We start from the raw sequence: 20928 nt of genomic DNA, 5'->3' as shown, positions 1-20928 counted from the left end.
TCCAGTTCACCCATAGTGATTCACCTGCTATTGATTCTCCCCACTCTCCCACCTCTCTACAACCCACCTTTCCCACCTCCCACTTCCCACTTCCCACTTCCCACTTCCCACTTCCCAACGTCCTACTTCTGACCATCAGCAATTGCCAACGGGTGCTTCTCCGCACCAACTCCTCCTAGCCCCGGCATGTGGGGGAGTGGAGATATTGATTGACCTTCTCATGATCATAAATAGCAAGCATGCCTCCAAAGAATCCAACACAGACTATCCTTCATGTCGATACTATCAACCTCCATCATGGCCACTACCGAAGAGTCGATTCGCGCAGCCTTCCCTGATCTCGAATGGCACAAACTCACCCCTCCAACTGACCACCCGACTTTCACCTACTACGGCTTCCAACCGAGCGAGGCCATCCTTCCCAAGGGTCATGTCCGATCTCCGGGGTTCCGATCACTGCCTACAGACATGATCTACGGCCGAGACGTGGCAATCACCCTTCGTGACGGCATCAAGATCTACGCGGATATCTTCCGGCCCGTCGACTCGGACGATGTCCCCGTTCCAGCGATCATGCCCTGGAGCCCCTACGGCAAGACCGGCACCGGCCCCCAGAGCTACGACAGCATGGCCCCGTTCCGCGCCGGTCTCGAGAAGGGACGCACCTCCGGCTACGAGAAGTTCGAAGGGCCCGACCCGGCGGAATGGACCGCGCGTGGCTACGCGGTCGTCAACGTGGACGCCCGCGGGTGCGGCGACTCGGAGGGCAATATCGCGTTCTGGGGCCAGGAGGAGGCCGAGGACATCTGGGATGCGATCGACTGGCTGGCGCGGCAGCCGTGGTGCTCCGGCTCGGTCGGCATGGCCGGCAATTCGTGGCTGTCCATTGCGCAGGTCAACTTCGCCTCGCGGCTCGCGCACCCGGCCCTCAAGGCTCTCGCGCCGTGGGAGGGGCTCACGGATCTCTACCGGGATTTGGTGTTCCGTGGGGGGCGGCCGCACAACGAGCGGTTCCACGCCATGATCCTCACGGGCTTCGCCGGCCACGGGGCCGCGGAGAACATGCCGGCCATGATCCGCAAGCGGCCCTTCTATGATGACTACTGGCAGAGCAAGCGCATTCACCCGGAACGGATTGGCGACGTGCCGCTGTATGTTCTGGCCTCGTATTCGTCCATGCTGCATACCCGTGGCTCCTTCGAGACGTTCCGTGCCGCCCAGAGCCCGCGCAAATGGCTCCGTGTGCATCCCTATCAGGAATGGTACGACCTCTATCGTCCGGAGATGGTCGAAGACCTGGCACGATACTTTGATCGGTATCTCAAGGGCGTTGAGAATGGCTGGGAGGAGAGTACCCCGCCAGTCAGACTCTCGCTGCTCGGGTTCGAAGATAGTGTTGTGCAGACAATTTGTGAACGACCTGAGAAGGAGTATCCATTAGCGCGGCAGGAATTAAAGAAGTTCTATCTCAGGCCGGAGACCATGACGTTGCAGCCACAGCAGCCAGTTACTGTATCATCCGTCGCACATGCAGGACACGACCTGAAAGCCAGCTCGGTGAGCACTTCCCCATGAATCTTCTCTAATCACGCACTAACCGCTTGCACCATCCAGGATTTCGTCCTATACTTTGAACAATACACCGAACTCGCCGGATACCCGCAGGTTCGACTCTGGATGTCCTGTCCAGACCACGATGACCTGGACGTCGCGGTGCAAATCCGCAAGATCAACCGCGACGGCAAGCTCCTCGAGCATCTCAACTATCCGTGTCCCGTGCCGGTGACGGAAGTCCCAAATGTGAACACCGTCAAAACCCTGGGCCCGTCGGGCTTCCTGCGCGCCTCGCACGCGGTCACTCGTGATGATGATGAAGAAGCCCGATCGACCGCGGACGAGATCATGTACCGGCATGATCGACGGGAGCCGATTGCCCCCGGTACCATTGTACCATTGGACATCGGACTCTGGCCGATGGGCATGGTCTTTGGGCCCGGGGAGGGTATCGTGCTCCGTGTGTCGGGCCACGATATGTGTTTCCCGGAGGTGGACTTCATGCGGCTGGCGGAGCCGGACAATGAGAATCAAGGGCCCCATGTGGTTTACGGGGGAGGCGAGTATGCTTCGTATCTGGTGTTGCCTTTTGTCTGAGTCGTGTAGAGTTGGTTGTGGGAACAAACAGTATCACTCCTTGGGTTCTGGTTTCTGACAGACCACCAACTCGAACAGATAGGGGGGCGATCCGAATTGATCGACCAGGTTTTTTATTAGAAGACGACCATCGAACAAAGTCAATGCGCACTTGACAGGACAGCCTGATCCACTCATCCCGTTCCTGGTACTGGTACTTCTGCGCCATGGCGTCCAGTGTCCGATCTAGCCTTATTTTTATTGACTGTGCTGTACGTTTGTGTCTAAAAGTCCACTGGGGAGGGGGCTGCTCCGAACGGAAGATGACAGCAGATCTGTGTGGGAAACCGACGCATGATCCAGGCTAGACTCCTGGGAGATTCGACGATCACAGTTGTGAAAAGCACCAAAGCACTCTCGAGGGACTAAAAGGGGAATATGTACGCTATGAAAGATTATTTGCATATTCCGATGAGATAGATCACAATTCTTTCCACTTACCCCATCCAATGGCGAGAGCCATTTGGGAGGCTTCGACGAAGTACGCATAAGCGAAGTACTGTACCAGTGTGGAGAAGGGAAGGAGGAGGTTCTGGAAACTTGTGTGACGCGTCATATCATCTCATTCCATGCGTCGGCGCAGCATGCAAATCCAAACCACAAAGACGGCCGGGGCCAATTGAGGCGTCAAGCCCAGATCGAATGATGGGTCTGCTGCATACTGGGAAATATGGGGCCTTTAGTACTCCCTACGAAGCTGCGACTTGGTCTCTCCGAGGATCCCCTCAAGCCTCACCTCCCTCTCATTTCTTATATCCAGCACCAAGTTCGTCTAGCCAAAGTTATAGCCTAGGCAAGCCACATTCTCCGTAATGTCGACGATAATGGGGCTCATGCCACGGCTTCTCTCACCACCACTATCACTGCAAAGAAGCGAAGAAGCAAAGCAGCGCAGTGAGGTAGAATGACTACGCTTACTGAGGTGTGAAAGGCTCTAGCGGCGGCAAAGCCAACCTTTCAGCAAAGCGTTCCAGACCAACGGAAGAAGACTTCCGACACCACCACCACCACTACCCCCTGACAATCTCACCAGAACACAATCCCCAACCAGCTGTCAGAGAACCCCCAACAATAGAGTCGGAGTCGATCCCAACTCCACCAGGACCCGCCGAAGGTCCACCTTCCGGCCGAAGACCTAGCTTTACATGCAGCCTGAGTACTGTACTCCATTGGTAGCCCACCTTTGGTGCAGTGACAGGTCGGTAGATACGGGGTTCAGCTGAGGTTGCTTCATCCCAAAACCCCAGTCAAAGGGGGGGGGAAGTCCGGTCCGTCCCGGGACGAACACTTGCCGCTTTAATACTAGCCAGAAGCCTGATCTGCCTCACTGAGGAGGGGCCACTGCAATTGGGCCGATCATGTCCGACGGGGTATTCTTTGGGATCCAATTCAGGCCTCCTAGTAGTGGTTGCCTGCTCGAGGTTCTTCCTTAATCCGTGATCGGTTGTATCGGTGGTGGCTGGCTGGCTCCCTACCTCCCCCGTCGATCAATGCACCCATAAATTTCCTGTATAGCATCATCCTTCGTGACCGTGCAAAGTACGTCGGGAGCGGACCCCAGGAATGACTAATGACAATCTACCGTAAGCGAATGCTGGGAGAGAACTAACGAGAAGATGTATCAGATAATTGTCAATAGCCTTGTTCTTTTTGCGCTGCGCGGCGATTTATTTTTGGAGTGACAAGTTTGTTTTAGGTGCCTTAGCGAGTAGCTAATCCAGGGGGTTACTTGGTAGGTGCTGTACATAAGTTCGAGGTGATCTTTTTCTGTCCGGTGAGTTTCGAGGTATATGTACCAACTCGAACAGCAGTCAGGGATATACTGTACTGCAACCCCTTCATTTCCAACCTCCCAGCAACTTTATCTTACCTTTAACCTACCAGATTCTATCGCAGAGCAATCCGATCCAATCCAATCCAATCCGCTACGATCCGTGACAAGCTTCTCTAAGTCCCCCCAACCCCAAGTCTGATTCCGTCTTCTGCAAAACACCATAGAATCAACATGAAGCTCGCGTACCTGGTCTCGGTTTTCATGGCGACAGTGGCAATGGCAGTTCCGGTTCCAGACACAGGTGCGGTGGCGCTGGGCGAGAAGCAGGTACGTTGCTGGATCCTTGCGAGCTTAATGGGATTGTTTGATTTGGTAACGATGCAATCAATGCAGACGAGCAGGGCCATGATGCTGGCCAGGAATGACACGCCTACCACCGGGATCTCGAAGAAGGTCGAGGAAGCGCAGCAGCAACAGCAGCAGCAACAACAAGGGCAACAGCAAGGGCAACAGCAAGGGCAGGGTCGGAATTAAAGGAGGGTCTGGTCTGGGGAAGAGGGTTGTCAAGTCGAGCCGGGGAGGGGAGAATATTCCACAAGATGGTTGCGGACTCTGATGTTCGATTAGGGCTGCAAGAATGGAAGGGAGGTGTGGTTCGAGGCGGAGATATGAGTGACTATAGGTACCTTAGGTATTCTTGCTGGTGGTCGACTGTCTATCGCACATTGCTGGGACTCGGGAGAGTGATCTTGTTTCTTTTGTTGGATGCATGTGCCCGGATCGAAGGACGGCCGGTTTGGGTAATATGGGAGGCCGCGATGTGCTACTTGCGTCGCCTGTGCAAGTTTTTATTGCGAGATTGATGGATTCCAGATAAATTGCAATGTTTCAGGCTACTGGTACTTGGTTGAGAGAGTGTTTGTCATTCTTGTTGCAGTTGCTTGATTGTGTTTCCAGGGGCAGCAATGGTTGCTTGATGATGTATGTACCGTTCAGTAGTGAAAGGCTGTAGTTGGGAACCAACACTACACAGCTTGACTATGATATCTGACATGCGAGGCTTATGCAGAGCAACAGAACCTGTGGTAAGCAAGATCTTGTTTGACAAAGACAAGGTGGTAAAGGTCAAGGGGCCGTGCGTCAAGTCCCCCATGCGTCTCTACCTTAGGCATCGAATTGACTCAGAGCCGACTGTTTCTACTGTGGTATGACCACGGAACCTCAAACAGCTATGTCACACAGATACAGTCCTAATCCCCCGACTTCCTCTCTGCCCGTGGAGCGGCTCTTTGTCTGCCAACCCTTGCCACAGATCACGGCGATATGCCTCGAAACGGCCCTCTCGGGATCGCCGAGAGTCTGACAATGAAGCTGAAGCCCAACTCATGATTCAGGCCTCCGCTTGCTCGGCCGTGACCGAGCACCACCTGCTCAGTAGGGTAGTTGTGCCAGGAAGCCCGATCTCTCGATCCATGGACGGCCGGGTGGTATCTATCAAGCCACCTGATGCATGGGGCGTAAAAGAACCTGTCATATTGGTCGTGGGGACTGCCCCTCTGAGTGAATGACATAAATGACATAATGATAGACTTTTCCCCAGATCGTGGCCAGGCGACATGATGAACGCCTAGACTTCGTCGCCGTCCGGGGTTGGTGCGGGTTCCACGGCGTGGCTGTTGCATGCGGCGGCCGGGAGCCAGTCAGCATAGGTAGTGCACAACCAGTACTCAAGTACTCCGTACCGAGCCATGGGAACCCGGCCACCCAACCCCTCCACGTGAGCACCTGACATGGGCTCACTCCGGGGAAAAGACCCTGGTCTCTCGATTAAGTATCCGAGACGAATGCTGTCGCTGACACCTCCATCTAGAAGATTCAAACGAAATAGGGATGCGGGAAGCTGCGATTTCGTGACATCATGATTCATCATCCATCTCCTCGTGTCTCGCGTGTTTCGTATACTATGAGGTCTTGAGGTCTATATAACGGCTTCTGTAGGCCGGTTACAGCTCGGTTTGGGATCTCGTAAATCTCTGTATGACTGGATTCCGATCAACTTTGACATAACGAACGAAGCACGAAGCAAGCTAGCGAACAATGGTCTTCTCCAAGCTGAGGCGACCGGGAGGTAGACCCGACACTTACTCTGCCGGTGACAATGGGGCCACGGCAGATAGAACACTCTCCACGGCGCCGATCCAAGAAGCAAAAGAGGAAGAACTAGTTGACACGCCCATTCCGCTCCTCACATGGCGCTCTTTTCTCATGGGAGTCTTCGTGTCGATGGGAGGGTTCCTCTTCGGGTACGACACGGGTCAGATTTCCGGCTTCTTAGAGATGCCGAACTTCCTTCAACGATACGGCCAACAGCGTTCCGATGGCACGTATTACTTTACCAATGCCCGCTCGGGCCTCATCGTGGCGTTGGTAAGAGCTCTGTCCCTCTGCTCTAAAGTTTTGCTCACGAGGCTAACGCATTCCTTCAGCTGTCCGTCGGCACCCTGATCGGCGCTCTCGTCGCAGCTCCCATCGCAGATCGCGTGGGTCGCAAATGGTCCATTAGTGGATGGTCGGCCATGGTGTGTGTGGGCATCACGGTTCAGATATCCTCTCCGTCCGGGAAGTGGTATCAAGTGGCCATGGGTCGTTGGGTGGCAGGCCTCGGGGTCGGGGCATTGTCATTGCTCGTGCCGATGTATCAAGCCGAAACTGGACCAAGACACATCCGTGGCTCACTGGTCAGGTATGCTTGCTCCCTGTCCCCTGTCATCTTCTACCGCGCACTAATACCGCACCAGTACCTACCAGCTGTTCATCACGTTGGGCATCTTCGTCGCCAACTGCATCAACTTCGGGACCGAAGACATGGACAGCACCGCCTCCTGGCGCATTCCCATGGGCATCACCTACCTGTGGGCGATCATCCTGGGGGTGGGGATTTCGCTGTTCCCCGAAACCGTCCGATACGACTATCGGCACGGCAAGGTTGAGCGAGCAACCGACACCATCGCCAAGATGTACGGGATTCCCCATAATCACCGCAGACTGAAGGAAGAACTCGATGAGATCAAGCAAAAGTACGAGGAGGAACTGGCGCGTGGGAAGGTGAGCTGGGTCCAGCTCTTCAAGGGGCCGCGCATGAAGTACCGGATTGCAGTCGGAGTGGCTCTCCAGGCACTGCAACAACTGACCGGGGTAAGTTGAGCCATCCCGCCTGCTCCCAAAATAGCACTCGCTAACAAAGACCCCAGGCCAATTACTTCTTCTACTACGGGACAACTATCTTCCAAGGCGCCGGGATCAGTAACAGCTACGTCACACAGATGATCCTCGGTGGGGTGAACTTCGGGACCACGTTCTTGGGTCTGTATCTGATCGAGAACTATGGCCGTCGGCGGTCGTTGATCGCCGGCGCGCTGTGGATGTTCGTGTGCTTCATGATCTTCGCCTCGGTGGGCCACTTCGAACTGGACCGGGAAGACCCGGAGAGCACGCACACCGCCGGGGTGGTCATGGTCGTGTTCGCCTGTCTGTTCATCCTGGGGTTCGCCTCTACGTGGGGCCCCATGGTGTGGACGATCATCGCGGAGCTGTACCCGTCCGAGTACCGCGCGCGGGCCATGTCGCTGGCCACCGCGTCCAACTGGCTCTGGAACTTCCTGCTGGCCTTCTTCACCCCCTTCATCACGAGCGCGATCGACTTCCGGTTCGGCTACGTCTTCGCCGGCTGTCTGTTCCTGGCCGCGGGCCTGGTGTACCTGACGGTGATCGAGGGCCGCGGCCGCACCCTGGAGGAGATCGACACCATGTACGTGATGCGCGTGCCGCCCTGGAAGAGCTCCAAGTTCCAGTTCGAGGAGCTGCAGCCCTATGATCGCCGCGGCTCCGCGACGGAGAAAGCCGGCGCCGCCCATATCCCGCGCGTGGGCGATGGCCAGCCCTCCACCTCCCACACCACGGAGGTGTAATCTTGTTTTCTTGGGTGGAGGGCAGTTTGTGCTAGCAGGATATATGGAGTTGAATGTACATTATCCGAAGCTGCTGGTTGTGGTTTTTCACATCGCCAAGTTCTTGCATTTTCCGTTCGATAGTCCTAGCTGGCGTCTGAGTACAGTACCTTCCTACCTACCTACAGTTAATACAATCTCCGATGACTTGAGATCGTGCATGATATACAGTAAGATTGAATGCTGGGGAACTCTCAGCGACCCATTACCCAAACATTCAACGACTTTAAATCCAGGCTGGATCGCATCGCACACTCGTCGTCGAGCCCCGGATCATCTACAGTACACTACCAATGTCAACTGCGCCCCCTCCCACAAAAAAACCACCGCAGGCTGATCGAGGCAATCACCCACAATGCCTCGTCAGCACGCCACGTCGTCGATGCACCATAGCATGGCAGTGAAGCTTACGCATGAGAATCGCATACATAAAACTCAAATCAAACCCACAATCCACCACAGACCGCCACTCCCCAAAACCCCTCCGGCCGACCGCAGCGCCGTCCTCAACATCCATCCGCGACGGATGAAGAAAGATACACCCATCCGAGGGGGGGGGTTTATACTCCCGCCACGATCACATGCTACACGACATGGAACGGAAGAGGAAGCCGCGCAACCCCCCCCGCCCCGGCATTGCCGCTGAGTCACTTGGCAATTGGCGACGCGACGAGAGAGGACTACGCATTTGGGGATGGATGATCTTGCTCGTTTTAGTGGGGGGGGGACACTCGGACGCAGCGCTGCGCCACGCGGTTTGATGGGCGATCGGGGATGGTTGGTGAGTATACTTCAGTATGCACCTGCGGACATGGGGAGTAGGTCAGGAATTTGTCGTGGGAGGCGGGGGATCAGTTACAGTTTACAGTTGACGGGGGTTGAAGGTTTGGTGGTTGTTGGTTGTAGGTGTAGGTGTGGGTGTGGGTGTGGGTGTAAGAGGTAGGATCGTGGAAGTGCCGTGCTTGATGGCTGGCTGCTATGCGCAACGGGGTTGGTCGCCGGGAGAACCTTGGGTCAGGTCACGGGTATGGACCATTGGTCACCGGTGGTTCACGCGATGATGGGTAAGGCATCTACTCGCATGGGTTTTCGGTACTACGATGGAATCATCGCGAGGAGTACTGTACACTAGGCTAGAGCTTATAGGTGATTTTAGCGGAAGAGGAATAGAAAAGAAGCATTGTTCTATGGACTGAATGCTATTTATCAAGCATGCGATTAAAAAAAAGGAAAGCGACGACGCGGGGATATAGTTATGAACAATGGTATGTCGAATAGTGTCATGTACAGTCCACCCGAAAAAGAAAGGGTACCTGGATCAATCGTGATCTCTTGAATGGAAAACAAGCCCGAAAGTGACCCTTGAAGTGGTCAGGCCAACTCCGCGCTTTACAAAGCGGCCATCACTCCCAAGACACCCGCCACGCCGGCGATGCCATAGCCCAACACTGCAGCGGGAGTAGCCTGGACACCCGCGCCCTCGGAGCTGGAGCTCGAGGCCGTGCTGCTGCTGCTGCTGCTGCTGCGGCTGTTGCCAGTCGACGTACCAGTGGTGGAGGTGGTACCGGTCGTAGTGGCGGTCGCCGTGGTCACCGTCGCGGTGTTCCCGCCGGAGACAGTCGAGGTGGCCGTGGCCTCGCCGTTGGTGCCGGTGAGGGTGGTCAGGTCGTCCCAGCGGGAGGAGGCCTTGGAGGCGACATCGGAAGCCCGGGACCGCGCGTCGGAGGCGACCGACTGCCCGTAGGACTCGGCGTTGGAGGCCACCGATTCACCCCAGGAGCGGGCGTCGGAGGCGGCGGCCGCACCGCCCGTCTCGGCCGCGCTGGCGATCGAGGTCGCCGCCGAGACGATGTTGGTCGCCGCGTTCTCCGCCCCCGAAGCCACCGTCTGCGCGATGCCCTCGGCACCCGACACGATGCTGCCGACGATGTCGCCCTGGGGGGCGGCGAGGGCGGAGCCGCTGAGGAAGGCGGTGGTCAGGAGGAGGGTTTGGAGTTGCATGTTGACGGTTTCTTGTGATTTTGTGGATGGTTGGTAGGATTGAGGGCGAGAGTTGTATAGTAGAGGTGGTGGGTGGAAAGTGGTTAGGCGAGATAAGGATAAGGATAAGGAACGCTGATGATAACTGTGATTGAACCCGGGGTATATGGGTATAAGGGGTATTTATGTGAATGTCCAGGAATAAAAGTAGATTACAGAAGATCAGCGCTAGGTAACGACGAAGGACGAACAATTTATAACAATCGGCAGATGCGGCAAACGATGGGTACACAAAACCCCCAAGGACCTGAAATTTGGGGATCGTCAGTCCCCTGGAGGGTCCGGTCCCAGTTTCGTCCCAGTTCCAACAGTTGCCCGACCCCTTCCGATCGGTCAGATTTCCAGAAATAAGAATAGCATCCATTCACCGATGGCATTGCCGTCCCAAGCCACCGTGGCTGTCGGCTTTTGCGCATCCACTTGCTCGCGCGGATTTGACGGAACAGCGAATGGTGGTCTTTGGTGGTTTGGGGGCAGTCCGGCGAATCCTGTAGATCGAGGGACATGCGATTGCGGCTCAGCGACCCACTACGTATGCCTTCCGGTGGCTGAGCGAGGCACCGAGTTCTGGAAATATCGATGCCTAGTTACTAAGCATGCATAAACGCAAACACAGCACAGGAACTTGGCCACTGCAGTGGGCGAACCAGGGACCCTCCCCCAACAATTTGCTTGAGTGACCCGATCAACTGCGAATTACCAGTTAGGCGATGCAGTACCTAAGTTATCCAGAGGTCGCGATATTGTAAGCAATACTTATATCATCTACGTCTCTTCACTTCTCGATGGGTCTACTGAAGTAGGTGTGTTTTCAACAGTATCCTTAGTAGCGATAATATACAACTACAGGCTGCGGCACCTGTAAGCTCGATCGCAGATCGACATCGGAAATTAGCCATGCCTGACGTGCTCGGCTCCTGGTCTATGGCAGATAGGGTCAAGGCCCATGCGAGCCTACTGCAAGTGTCGGATCCCACTTAAATTGAGAATCACAGCGGAACCTTGGCAGCCAAAATATCATTAATATTATACTTGAGTGAGACAATCCCTCAACATTCTCCATAGCGCCAGTTGGCATAGCGGTCGGCTTATTTCACCAAACACTGCCCCGGGAATGAGATTGAAGCAGACAGTTGTCTGTCTCAGCTGCTTTGCCGATATCGCGACCCGTCTCTAACCCTCAGAAAAGTGCTGAGCCTGAATGGGGAAACAAGCAAACACTGAGATTTGCATGTGTTGCCGGTTGTCGTGTGCTCGCAGATGTTGCTTGATTGTCCGTAGAAACACTTCGTGGGACGAGCTCACCGCCGAGTTTGATAATCGATGGGCGGGACTGGCAGGTCACCTGAGATCCTGACCTTTTCTTCCCTCCCTGCCCCGGGCCTCTCCCATCACACCTTCCGTTTGCACGGCCGCTACACATCGTCATTTGCCACTCACTCACTCACTCACTTGCTTGATATTCATTCCTTCGACATCATTGTTGAATTGCCCGTAGTGGTGTACCACCTACACCCTCATAATAAGTATTTTACTCTCGCACATCAATCGTGCCATCTTCGCCTACTCTTCCCTTTCTCACTTCATTCTTGATCACATGTGATTGTGGTCCTAAGTGGAACCCCATCGAGACCGTCCGCCGACCGTATTTTCGAGCCAGCTGCTGAACGGCACCTTTATCGCTCCACCCCCCACTTGGTCACCCTCTTTTCCTCTTTTCGATTCTGGTCAAATTCAACAGTTTTCCCGCCATTGTGCCAATTCCGCTTGGAATTCTTCCTGTACGAACTTCCCCGGGACTCTTTGACACTTTTTACCCCGTTGTTGGCCCGCCAGCGCTCCAGTGTCCCCTGCGGGTCTACATGACTTATAGTATGGATAACCCCCCCCAAAAAAGCTCCTGAGTTCTTCGTCCCCGACTGACAAAACCTCCAGCACACAGACGCGCGGCCTAACCAGCATCAACCTCTGTGGTTGAACTTATCGTTGCGCAGACGGTTTCTGCTTCTCCCAATCTGGGTCTTGTATCCTGAACATGCCCTCTTTTACCGGCCAGACCTCTGAGTCTGGTCTCGACTATGATGGTAGGTCTGAGCACAATTCCGCTCCATGCCCTGTCCTTTCTCCGGTTTGTGCCTCTCCTGTAGCTGTAGGTTCCTGGAAACTTTGTTTCTGGACCAGATCTATGTATAGCCCACTGCGACTTTTACCGTGCTTTCGACCGTCTCAAGCTCAACGTCCCTTGGCACATTCGTTGTCTTCGTTGTGCTGTCACTTGATGTTGCTGGATTCTGACCAATTGTCAAGGGCCCCAACCGATCATGGGAACCGGCTTAAATGTGGCTTTCCAAAGACGTCGTCAGACGACCGGCCACTCGGACTCTGCGACTTCGTCGGAAACAAACATTCCTAAGCACCACCGGGCCCCGGTGCCCAAGAAAGCGACAGCTCGACCGTCAATCCATCCACCGACCTCTCTCAGTAGCCAGAGTTCCAGCAATTTGACTGAATCTGCCATACGCGACGAAAAGGATCCCAGTATGAAGTACAGCGAAGAAGATTCGCAGAATAGTCTTTACAGCCAGGTGTATGAATGGCTTCAACATGAGAGATCTAAGCGCGGTTCTCATCGCTCACTAGGTTCTGGTGTTCCGGATGACGCAGCAAGTGCTGGCCAAGTTGCAGGCAGCAATAGCACCGGCATGTCAGTAGAGGAGAGGTCGTCTTCCAGCACACAGATTCCTATGGCTCTCGACAAGCTCGAGAAAATCTTGCTACAGTACGCTGCTTCGCGACAGGACTACGGTGCTGTGCGGCGACTTCGACGCCATCGATCTAGAGGACTACGAAGAGGTTCGGCTTCCGAGTCGGACTTTTCGGATCTCGACGTTGCTGCTCCTAGTGTGGATGCGGTGCTGGACAACTCTAAGACCCTAGCCTACAGCGGAGGCGGCGCAGACGATGATGACAGCGAACAAGGTGCCAGTGTCCGTTGCGCCAAAGACAGAGAAGCCTGGATGGCTTTCAAGACTGAGATACTCCGCATCGCGCACACCTTGCAGTTCAAGGGATGGCGAAAGCTACCCATGGATCTCGCCGCCGACATCGAGGTCATTCGACTCAGCGGTGCTCTGACAAATGCGGTGTATGTGGTGAATCCGCCACATCACATTCCGGTCCCGAAGGCCGAGGATGGTTCTTATTCTTTGGTTGCGAGAAAGCCTCCTCCGTAAGTGCCTCCTTTCCCACGTCAGATAAAAGTCATAAGAGATGATCTAATCCCCTGCAGGAAGCTTCTGTTGCGCATCTATGGCCCGCAGGTGGATCACTTGATTGATCGAGAAAACGAGTTACAGATACTTCGGCGCCTAGGCCGTAAGAACATCGGTCCCAAAGTGCTAGGTACCTTTCAGAACGGACGTTTTGAGGAGTATTTCGAAGCCCGTCCTTTGACACCCCGCGAGCTTCGGGATCCTCTCACTATGAAGCAGATTGCCAAACGGATGAGAGAACTTCATGACGGGGTTGAATTGCTCCCAGAAGAGAGGGAAGGAGGGCCGATGGTCTTCAAGAACTGGGACAAATGGGTCGACCGTTGCGAGCAGGTCATCAACTGGCTGGACAAGGAGATTCAATCTGAGCACAGCGCAAGCAAGTCAATCTCAGAGCCATGGCGTCGGCGAGGCTTTGTTTGCGGTGTTCCCTGGCCGGTATTCAGAAGGGCAGTCGACAATTATCGCAAGTGGCTCATCTCCAGTTGCGGCGGAAGTAATGCCCTGAAACAGCAACTTGTCTTTGCGCACAACGATGTAAGTCTGTTGCTTCCACCTTTCATGGATAAAATGCTGACTGAGTGTCGAGACACAATATGGCAATCTCCTGAGAATGGAGCCAAGTCAAGAGTCGCCCCTGCTTCGTCCTGAGAACAAGCATAAGCAGCTCGTGGTGATTGATTTCGAATATGCTTCGGCGAACACGCCCGGTTTTGAATTCGCGAACCACTTCGTGAGTACTTTCTAGAGCTTTCTGCCAATTCATCACTAACCCACATTGACAGTCTGAATGGTGCTACAACTATCACGACGCGGAAAGACCTTGGGCGTGCAACAATACGGAATACCCAACTCCGGCACAGCAACGTCAGTTCATCAGTGCTTACCTCAGCCATCGGCCGGGATTGCGCGAGCAGGCCTCGCCGTCCATCACGCCACTGATGCGGGCAGGTACTTCCAATTCGACTTCTCTTGCGCCGCTGAGTCTCGATGCCGGTCCAGATTTGGATGTGATGGCTAGTGTGGATATCGAGAGATCTCATGCGGACGGTATAGAAGCCAAGATTCAGGCCCTAATGACGCAGACAAAGCTCTGGCGCGTGATCACGTCCGCTCAGTGGGTGGCTTGGGGAATTGTCCAAGCGAAGGTTCCAGGCATGGAAGAAGGTATCAATGCGGACGCCATAGCATCCAATGGTCAAGGTGATACCGCGAATGGTAACCGCGCGCACGTAGAGACGACTACTAATGTGCCTACCTCGACTTCCCCGGTGGACGCGGATGTCGATGAGTCTGACGAATTCGACTACCTCGCATATGCGCAAGACCGCGCCATGTTCTTCTGGTCTGACCTCTTGTCGATGGGATTTGTACAAGAGGATGAATTGCCGGCGCCAATGGTCGAACAAATCAAGTCACGGATCACCAAGTACTAGGTGGCCTCTGATGATCACACACGATAAGGACGGAAACTGGTCGGACATGAATGACGAAGCGATCTTTTCTTCTGCCATATGTTTGTCTTTGTACTGTACATACATACATCATACCTACATAGCCAGGAGTATCATCACATCACTGATTCTAAATTGAGTTCATCATCCAAAGGAGCCACAGGCAACCTTCTGCGAGCCATAGTAAAGAGAGAGGGCGGGGAAATCACTTCCGCATCAACTTCCTCTGGGTCTCCTTCTTGGCCCCCTCGACCCACTCGTCGAATTTGCCCTCTTGCTCCTTCATGCCCGCCACCCCCTTCATGACCTCCCCGATGAAGCCCACGAAATTCGACTTGCGCAGGGTATTCTCCCACGCCCAGGCCCTCCGCTTGCGCTCCTCGGTCTCCAGTGCCTCGGCGTCGCCGAACTCGCGGGCCCGGACGCGCAAATCCCGGCACACGGCCATGAGGTTGAACCGCGTCTCGCCCTCGGGGTACCGGGCGATGCGCTGCTGGATCACCTCGATGACCTTCTCGGGAAAGTCCTCGGGGGTACAGTCCCCGTGGACGATGGGATGCGGCTGCAGGCCGTCCAGCTCATACAGCCGGCCGGCGACGGGCGTGTACGCGATGAAGTGATAGACGTCCCCGCCCTCCTCATCCTGCTGGGCGCGCTGGGTCTCGTCGACGAAGGGCGAGGACCGGGCGAAGGCGTTGTGCGCGGTGCGGATCGGCTCGCTGTTCGACAGCGCCTCGCCCAGGAGATCCGGGGGGAAGCCCGTGGTGAAATCCTTGAAGGCGCGGAGTTCCGGTCCGATGTCGATTTTTGGTAGTTGGGAGGAGGGTGAGGGGGGCGCGGTGTCGTGGTTGAGGATCACGGAGAGGATGGCTTGCGTGCCGCAGGCGTTTTGGATGGTCTGGTTCGCGAAGAAGAGCGTTGGTGGCGGGTTGGCGTCGTGGGTTCCTGCCGCGGGTGGCTGTTGTGTTGATGTTGTACTTGTGGATGTGGACGGGGGGTGGTCGCGGATCCATTTGAAGAGGAAGATTACGCCGTAGACGGGGCTGCGTGGTGGTGGTTTGGTTGGTTAGTGAGATGGATGGTTGGAGGGTTTGTGTTGGGTTGGTGAGTGAAAGGGAGTACCTTAATGAGCGGATCGTGCCGGCGTCGAGGGAGATCAGTTCTTCGAATTGCACGTCTTTGACGCCGAGGTTCTCGATCAGAGAGGTGAAGACGCCCTATTTGCGTTCGCGGTGCGGGCGGTTAGATTGTCTTGCTCTGTGCTGTATTTTTGTGGAGCGTTGCTTTACCTCGTCGGATTCAATGGTGCTCCAGCCTCCGCCTTCGGACATGGTGATGATTTTCCTTTGTCTCTGGGTGTTCTGTTCAGAAAGGTCGGTCGGGTTGTATGTGTAGTTCGTATGATTCGGGCAAGCTTGGCTTGGATTGGATTGTGACGCCAATTCATTCATCATCGGAAGCTGTTGTTTGCTTGGGGTGCAAACTGGAACCGGGGCCCTGCGATCTACTTACCGGATTAGGATTAGTGCTGGTGCGTGGATCGCTTCGTCAAGCTTTGGGCTGGATATACTACGCAAATAGTCTATCCGAGCTTCGGTTTCTCGATCGAATTTCTCTTGTGTATAAGCTTCTCTTTGCTATCTACTGCTTCTACTGGGCCCTGGGTCTCTGACTACTTCGCTGAAGCCAACTCGAAGCTGAACGTCTAAAGCAGACCATTGCCTGAAAGCTCAGGTCTCGTCTCGCCAGTCCAATCACTCTGACTTCCGTATTTCACAGAAGTATGGTGCATTAGCAGAGCGGAAAATTCTTGCGTTTCTCCAGACATTGAGCATGGCTTGCTCAGCTCACTACCTCTGGCCCAAAGGTTCCGAGGACCGTGTCAAATACCCTCTCCAAGAGGGAAGCCCCTTGCGCCCTTTTACCTATGTTTCTGAACCCTCACGGACACCACGGACACCGTTCGGCCACAGCGCTCTGATCTGCGCGAATTTGATGAGGAAAACATAGCTCGTCGAAACCTTTTGACACGGAGTAGAAAGCAATAGCGCAACATCAACATGAAACCGATGTCGTCACGGGCGCTGAACCAGCGGCAGACGAAGAATGCCTTGGACAGCAAGTCCTCCTGGCCGTGAGACGTGCCTGCAGGGGCCAGTGCGCGCGGAACGGAAAGGGCTGCAGATCCTCATGAAAGTCTCCGATCCTAAGTTCAAGCTATACATTAGTACGAGTAACATCTGGCTTGTCTGTTTCTTGACTCGCCCGTCCCCCTAGGGGGTGGCAAACCTCCCGGGGCTCAGCCAGATTCCCAGCCCCCCCTGTCTGCCCTGGGAACGTTTGGCATGTTGGACGGGCACGAATAGTTTTGCTTCCTCCTTCACTGGCTGGACAGGGGCTCCTTTTGCCAAAGTATCCAGTGGGAGAACCTTGAAACCCTGGATCAGAGGACTTGGTCTAAAACATTCGGGAGCGGAATCCAAGACGCAGTGTTCAGTATTCTCGTGATGCGAGACATTGCGGCCGAAAGAAGGAGCCAATACGATGGCCAATACGGCAGAACTATGATGCAAGAGGGAGACAAAAATAAGTTTCGAGATTGGGGGGTGGATGCCTGTCTAAATACTTGCTGCTCAAGGCAGCTAGGGTGATCGACCGGTGGGACAACCGTTGATGCACCATCTGTGCTTCAAAGCCGTGGCACAGACTAGCGACAAGACTGTGCCTGGCGATCAGAGACTCAGCTTAGGTACGATTCATTTGTTATTGGTTGCTTACTTTCCTGGTTTAAACTCTACATTGCATATTCGCACGACTGACGCCGGGGTCCGGCCTTTGTCATGGCTATGAGCGAGCTATAACAACGTTGGAGATTAGTTAGAAGTCTTCCACTGAAATTTCAATATCTTGACAGGTAGTCCCAGAGAGTCTAAGCAAGTTGGAGAAGAAGCGGGCTCATCGGACAGCAAACTCGGTCGAGCAGGTGGCACGGAATGCCGATGGCTCTTTTGTTGTCAAGCCTACGCGGACCTGCATTCCGTTGCAGCAAGACATCCACCATTCCTCCAGGGACCCAGTCGGAGATCTGGAATAAGCTTGTCAGGCATGCCACTTGCTATTCATATTATTTATAGGAACTGGTTTCCTTCATCTCTTGCTGTTGAGACGTCTGTGCCTTCTCCTTCGTGCGCAGCCCAGGGTATCTCTTGAAAACGCTACACGAGCAGACGAGCCGTTGTCTACCTCAGTGAACATTGGCGCAATTGTGGCATATCTGTCTGACTGTGGATACAAGCAGTGTAAGTGTTATAACCCCGAGCCTTCACAAGGTTGAAGACCCTTGACATAAAGAACCCACGACTAACCAAGCCGATTACCCCAGCTTAGTCGGCTCCCTTTCGTGTCAGAGACAACCACGCGTTCCCATATACCTCAAGATGAAGAGTGTTGCCCTTCTCTGCGGCCTTTTGGCCTCGTCGGTGTCGGCCCACATCCAGATGTCCAACCCGTACCCCATCCGCAGTCCCCTCAACCCCAACGGCGGTGACAACAAGGACTACTCGTACACCAACCCTCTGTCCAGTGACGGCCACGACTTCCCGTGCAAGGGATACGCGAATGACCCGTTCTCGTCGGTAGCCAACTACTCCCCCGGTGGTTCATACAGCCTGGAACTGCAGGGCAGTGCCACGCACGAGGGAGGGTCCTGCCAAATCTCCCTGTCCTACGACCAGGGCAAGTCCTTCAAGGTGATCCACTCGATGATCGGCGGATGCCCCCTCACCTCCAAGTACCAGTTCTCGATCCCCTCGGACGCTCCCGGCGGGCAGGCGCTCCTGGCGTGGTCGTGGTTCAACAAGGTCGGCAACCGCGAGATGTACATGAACTGCGCCCAGGTCACCATCGGTGGCTCCAAGAAGCGAGAGGTTGCGCAGCAGGAGGTCGCCGGGGCCGTCGCCAGCTACAGCAGCGCCCCGCCCATGTTCATCGCCAACATCAACGGACCGGGCGGCTGCACGACCACAGAAGGCCAGGATGTCAACTTCCCCATGCCCGGCTCGTCCGTGGAGGGTAGCGGCTCCGGCACCGGTTACACCTGCACCGGCTCGGCGGATTTCCTGGGCGGCTCCCACGGCTCTAACTCCGCCGCCTCGCCCTCTGCGTCTTCCTCTTCCTCCTCCCACAACGCCTTGACGTCCTCGGCAGCGGGGCATGCATCGCCATCCTCTTCCCCTTCCTCTTCTTCCCACTCGTCGGCCTCTAAGGTGGCTTCCGCCTTTGGTTCCAACACCGAGCACACCGTGCTCCTCCCCACTGCCCCTGCTGCCCCTGCCCCCGCAGAGGCCGAGTCCGACCGCGCTGCCCCTGGTGGCAGTGGTGGCGGCAGCGGTAGCTCCTCCCATGGAAACGTGCACGGTGCCGCTCACGGTGCCGCCCACAGCAACACCCACGGCGGCGCTTGCGTCGACAACACCATCATCTGTGACGAGGACGGCAAGAGCTGGGCCCTGTGCGCCCACGGCCGTCCGGTCCACATGGGATCCGTCGCTGCGGGCACATACTGCAAGCACGGTGCCATGCACGCCGCTTGAAGGAATGCCCGGTTCTCGGTTCGTGCCTTGCCTATCAACCTTGTACTCTTTCCCCAGCCAGCGCCTTCTCTTTCCTCCCCTACCTAAGTGTTGACGGGGAGTCCAAATGGCGCCATGCTCTAATGTATCTTCCCTAATGATGTATTGTAATGCTCGGTCTACTACATGTCAGCTAAAAGATTCTGTTTGAATTAATTTGCAATTGAATTGTAACTTTGTGCATAAAGGAGTTTTTTACCGGTAGTGGTACAGTAATGGGTCATCGAGAGGTTGTGTTGTCTCGGAGTCTCGTCTAAGTGTTCTATGTTGACGCTACCACGCCAATTTTCAAAGCACCAAGTTGCTTCAGAGAAGAGTTTATAGCTGAATGGAAGAGAAGTTCGAATCGTAAACTCTATGTCATGTTTTGTACTTGACGAAGATCATATTTAACCGAGGGTCTTGCCCAACTCCTCCGCCCGTGCCGTAGCGGACTGCACGGCCTTGTCGACGATCTCCTTGAAGTTCAGCGCCTCGAAGGTCTGCAGGGCCGCGTGCGTCGTGCCGTTGGGGCTGGTGACGTTCTTGCGCAGCTGCGCGGGCTCCTCGTCCGACTCCACCAGCATTTTGCCGGCACCCAGGCACGTCTGCGCCGCCAGACGGGTCGCCTGCTCCTTGGACAGTCCCAGAGCCGTCGCGCTGGCCACCAGATGCTCGACCATGGCGAAGAAATAGGCCGGGCCGGATCCTAAATTTCAAGTCGGTTATCTAGAAGCCCTTTAAGGTGCAAATCTGAAGGGGTGGGGAAAACCATACCGGACAACCCGGTGACAACGTCCAACAGCTCCTCGCGATCCACCCACTCCGTCGCCTTGCTCACACTGCCCAGAAGCTCGTTGATGACCTCCTTCTCCTGCGCCGTGACATCCTCACTGGCGACCAGACCCGAGGCGCCCTCGTTCACCAAGGCGGGGGTGTTGGGCATGACGCGCACGATGTGCGCGGAGCGGCCGTCGCTCGTCTGGACCCACTCGCGCAGGCTCTTCATCGTGATGCCGGCGGCGATGCTGACGACGATGGGGAGCGCGGAGCGCTGGGTCCACGAGGCGGCCAGCTCCTGGCACACGGTCTTGGTGATCTGCGGCTTGACGGCGATGATTACGATGTCGGCGTCCCCGCCGGCGACGACGTTGTCGGTCGTGGTGCGCACGCCAATGGCGTCCATCTTGGAGCGGTTGACCTCCCACGGTTCGGCGACGATGATCTTCTGCTTCTCGATGTTCTGCGCGACCAGGCCCTTGATGATCGCCGAGGCCATGTTGCCGCCGCCAATGAAGGCGATGGTGCTTTCTTTGAGGGAGGGCATTGTGGTTGGTTTGGTTGTCGGGGTGGGAGGTATGATTGGGATATCTGTGAAACTTCGGAGAGAAGAGAGGGATAAAGGGATTGAGATGTAGGGTAGTAGTGGTGAAGCTGTTACTCACCGGCGACGAGACCGGGCCGGCAGGCGGCGTGTGAGTTTGGTGGGGGGAGAAGCTTCGGTTGCTGCGGGGAATGGTCTAACCTCTTTCGGAATTAACCTTGGGTGTCACTTTCATACCTAATTGAATGCATGTGATT

At 55.4% G+C, this 20928-nt stretch overlaps 8 protein-coding genes across 8 annotated transcripts; 5 read left to right on the top strand and 3 right to left on the bottom strand.

Annotated features, from left to right (window-relative positions):
• Positions 1 to 145: 145 nt before the first annotated feature.
• On the top strand, positions 146 to 2151 carry BO66DRAFT_352004 (CocE/NonD family hydrolase; the record flags this gene model as incomplete). Its single annotated transcript, XM_025644764.1, has 2 exons — positions 146 to 1557; positions 1615 to 2151. The coding sequence occupies exons 1-2, from the start codon at positions 274 to 276 to the stop codon at positions 2149 to 2151; spliced, it is 1821 nt and encodes a 606-aa protein (XP_025502743.1). The 5' UTR covers positions 146 to 273.
• Positions 2152 to 4195: 2044 nt separating this feature from the next.
• BO66DRAFT_439625 (uncharacterized protein) lies at positions 4196 to 4498 on the top strand (the record flags this gene model as incomplete). The annotated part of the gene is made up of 2 exons (XM_025651168.1): positions 4196 to 4291; positions 4358 to 4498. The coding sequence occupies 2 exons, from the start codon at positions 4196 to 4198 to the stop codon at positions 4496 to 4498; spliced, it is 237 nt and encodes a 78-aa protein (XP_025502742.1).
• Positions 4499 to 5824: 1326 nt separating this feature from the next.
• BO66DRAFT_376479 (sugar porter family MFS transporter) lies at positions 5825 to 8116 on the top strand. The gene is made up of 4 exons (XM_025645707.1): positions 5825 to 6391; positions 6451 to 6707; positions 6763 to 7159; positions 7216 to 8116. The coding sequence occupies exons 1-4, from the start codon at positions 6062 to 6064 to the stop codon at positions 7930 to 7932; spliced, it is 1701 nt and encodes a 566-aa protein (XP_025502741.1). The 5' UTR covers positions 5825 to 6061; the 3' UTR covers positions 7933 to 8116.
• Positions 8117 to 9360: 1244 nt separating this feature from the next.
• Positions 9361 to 9972, bottom strand: BO66DRAFT_402502 (putative GPI anchored protein; the record flags this gene model as incomplete). Its single annotated transcript, XM_025648820.1, has 1 exon — positions 9361 to 9972. The coding sequence occupies one exon, from the start codon at positions 9970 to 9972 to the stop codon at positions 9361 to 9363; it is 612 nt and encodes a 203-aa protein (XP_025502740.1).
• A 2342-nt stretch (positions 9973 to 12314) lies between these two features.
• BO66DRAFT_454331 (putative choline kinase) lies at positions 12315 to 14870 on the top strand. The gene is made up of 4 exons (XM_025652020.1): positions 12315 to 13240; positions 13301 to 13820; positions 13873 to 14016; positions 14069 to 14870. Exons 1-4 carry the CDS (start codon positions 12333 to 12335, stop codon positions 14717 to 14719), a joined length of 2223 nt encoding a protein of 740 aa, XP_025502739.1. The 5' UTR covers positions 12315 to 12332; the 3' UTR covers positions 14720 to 14870.
• Positions 14785 to 16155, bottom strand: BO66DRAFT_392725 (putative 26S proteasome-associated ubiquitin C-terminal hydrolase). Its single transcript, XM_025647594.1, has 3 exons — positions 16027 to 16155; positions 15860 to 15954; positions 14785 to 15780 (listed from the first exon to the last, which is right to left on the bottom strand). Exons 1-3 carry the CDS (start codon positions 16066 to 16068, stop codon positions 14943 to 14945), a joined length of 975 nt encoding a protein of 324 aa, XP_025502738.1. The 5' UTR covers positions 16069 to 16155; the 3' UTR covers positions 14785 to 14942.
• A 2019-nt stretch (positions 16156 to 18174) lies between these two features.
• BO66DRAFT_376468 (uncharacterized protein) lies at positions 18175 to 19329 on the top strand (the record flags this gene model as incomplete). The annotated part of the gene is made up of 2 exons (XM_025645706.1): positions 18175 to 19085; positions 19179 to 19329. 2 exons carry the CDS (start codon positions 18175 to 18177, stop codon positions 19327 to 19329), a joined length of 1062 nt encoding a protein of 353 aa, XP_025502737.1.
• Positions 19330 to 19618: 289 nt separating this feature from the next.
• On the bottom strand, positions 19619 to 20785 carry BO66DRAFT_472314 (pyrroline-5-carboxylate reductase family protein). The gene is made up of 2 exons (XM_025652938.1): positions 20125 to 20785; positions 19619 to 20056 (listed from the first exon to the last, which is right to left on the bottom strand). The coding sequence occupies exons 1-2, from the start codon at positions 20672 to 20674 to the stop codon at positions 19758 to 19760; spliced, it is 849 nt and encodes a 282-aa protein (XP_025502736.1). The 5' UTR covers positions 20675 to 20785; the 3' UTR covers positions 19619 to 19757.
• Between the last annotated feature and the right edge of the window lie 143 nt (positions 20786 to 20928).

This window comes from Aspergillus aculeatinus (genome assembly GCF_003184765.1).
Source record: "Aspergillus aculeatinus CBS 121060 unplaced genomic scaffold BO66scaffold_31, whole genome shotgun sequence".
In the NCBI taxonomy this organism is placed as follows: domain Eukaryota; kingdom Fungi; phylum Ascomycota; class Eurotiomycetes; order Eurotiales; family Aspergillaceae; genus Aspergillus; species Aspergillus aculeatinus.
The sequence above is the reverse complement of the archived record's forward strand: the minus strand, read 5'-3'. Positions and strand labels throughout refer to the sequence as shown.

Coding starts and splice junctions, on each gene's coding strand:
- BO66DRAFT_472314 (XM_025652938.1), bottom strand. CDS start 20,674: ATGCCCTCCCTCAAAGAAAGCACCATCGCCTTCATTGGCGGCGGCAAC. Junction 20,057..20,124: donor CGTTGTCACCGGGTTGTCCG/GTATGGTTTTCC, acceptor CTTGAAATTTAG/GATCCGGCCCGGCCTATTTC.
- BO66DRAFT_454331 (XM_025652020.1), top strand. CDS start 12,333: ATGGGAACCGGCTTAAATGTGGCTTTCCAAAGACGTCGTCAGACGACC. Junction 13,241..13,300: donor GTTGCGAGAAAGCCTCCTCC/GTAAGTGCCTCC, acceptor AATCCCCTGCAG/GAAGCTTCTGTTGCGCATCT. Junction 14,017..14,068: donor TTGAATTCGCGAACCACTTC/GTGAGTACTTTC, acceptor CCACATTGACAG/TCTGAATGGTGCTACAACTA.
- BO66DRAFT_392725 (XM_025647594.1), bottom strand. CDS start 16,068: ATGTCCGAAGGCGGAGGCTGGAGCACCATTGAATCCGACGAG. Junction 15,955..16,026: donor GCACCATTGAATCCGACGAG/GTAAAGCAACGC, acceptor GAACGCAAATAG/GGCGTCTTCACCTCTCTGAT. Junction 15,781..15,859: donor GGCACGATCCGCTCATTAAG/GTACTCCCTTTC, acceptor ACCACCACGCAG/CCCCGTCTACGGCGTAATCT.
- BO66DRAFT_376479 (XM_025645707.1), top strand. CDS start 6,062: ATGGTCTTCTCCAAGCTGAGGCGACCGGGAGGTAGACCCGACACTTAC. Junction 6,392..6,450: donor CGGGCCTCATCGTGGCGTTG/GTAAGAGCTCTG, acceptor GCATTCCTTCAG/CTGTCCGTCGGCACCCTGAT. Junction 6,708..6,762: donor ATCCGTGGCTCACTGGTCAG/GTATGCTTGCTC, acceptor ATACCGCACCAG/TACCTACCAGCTGTTCATCA.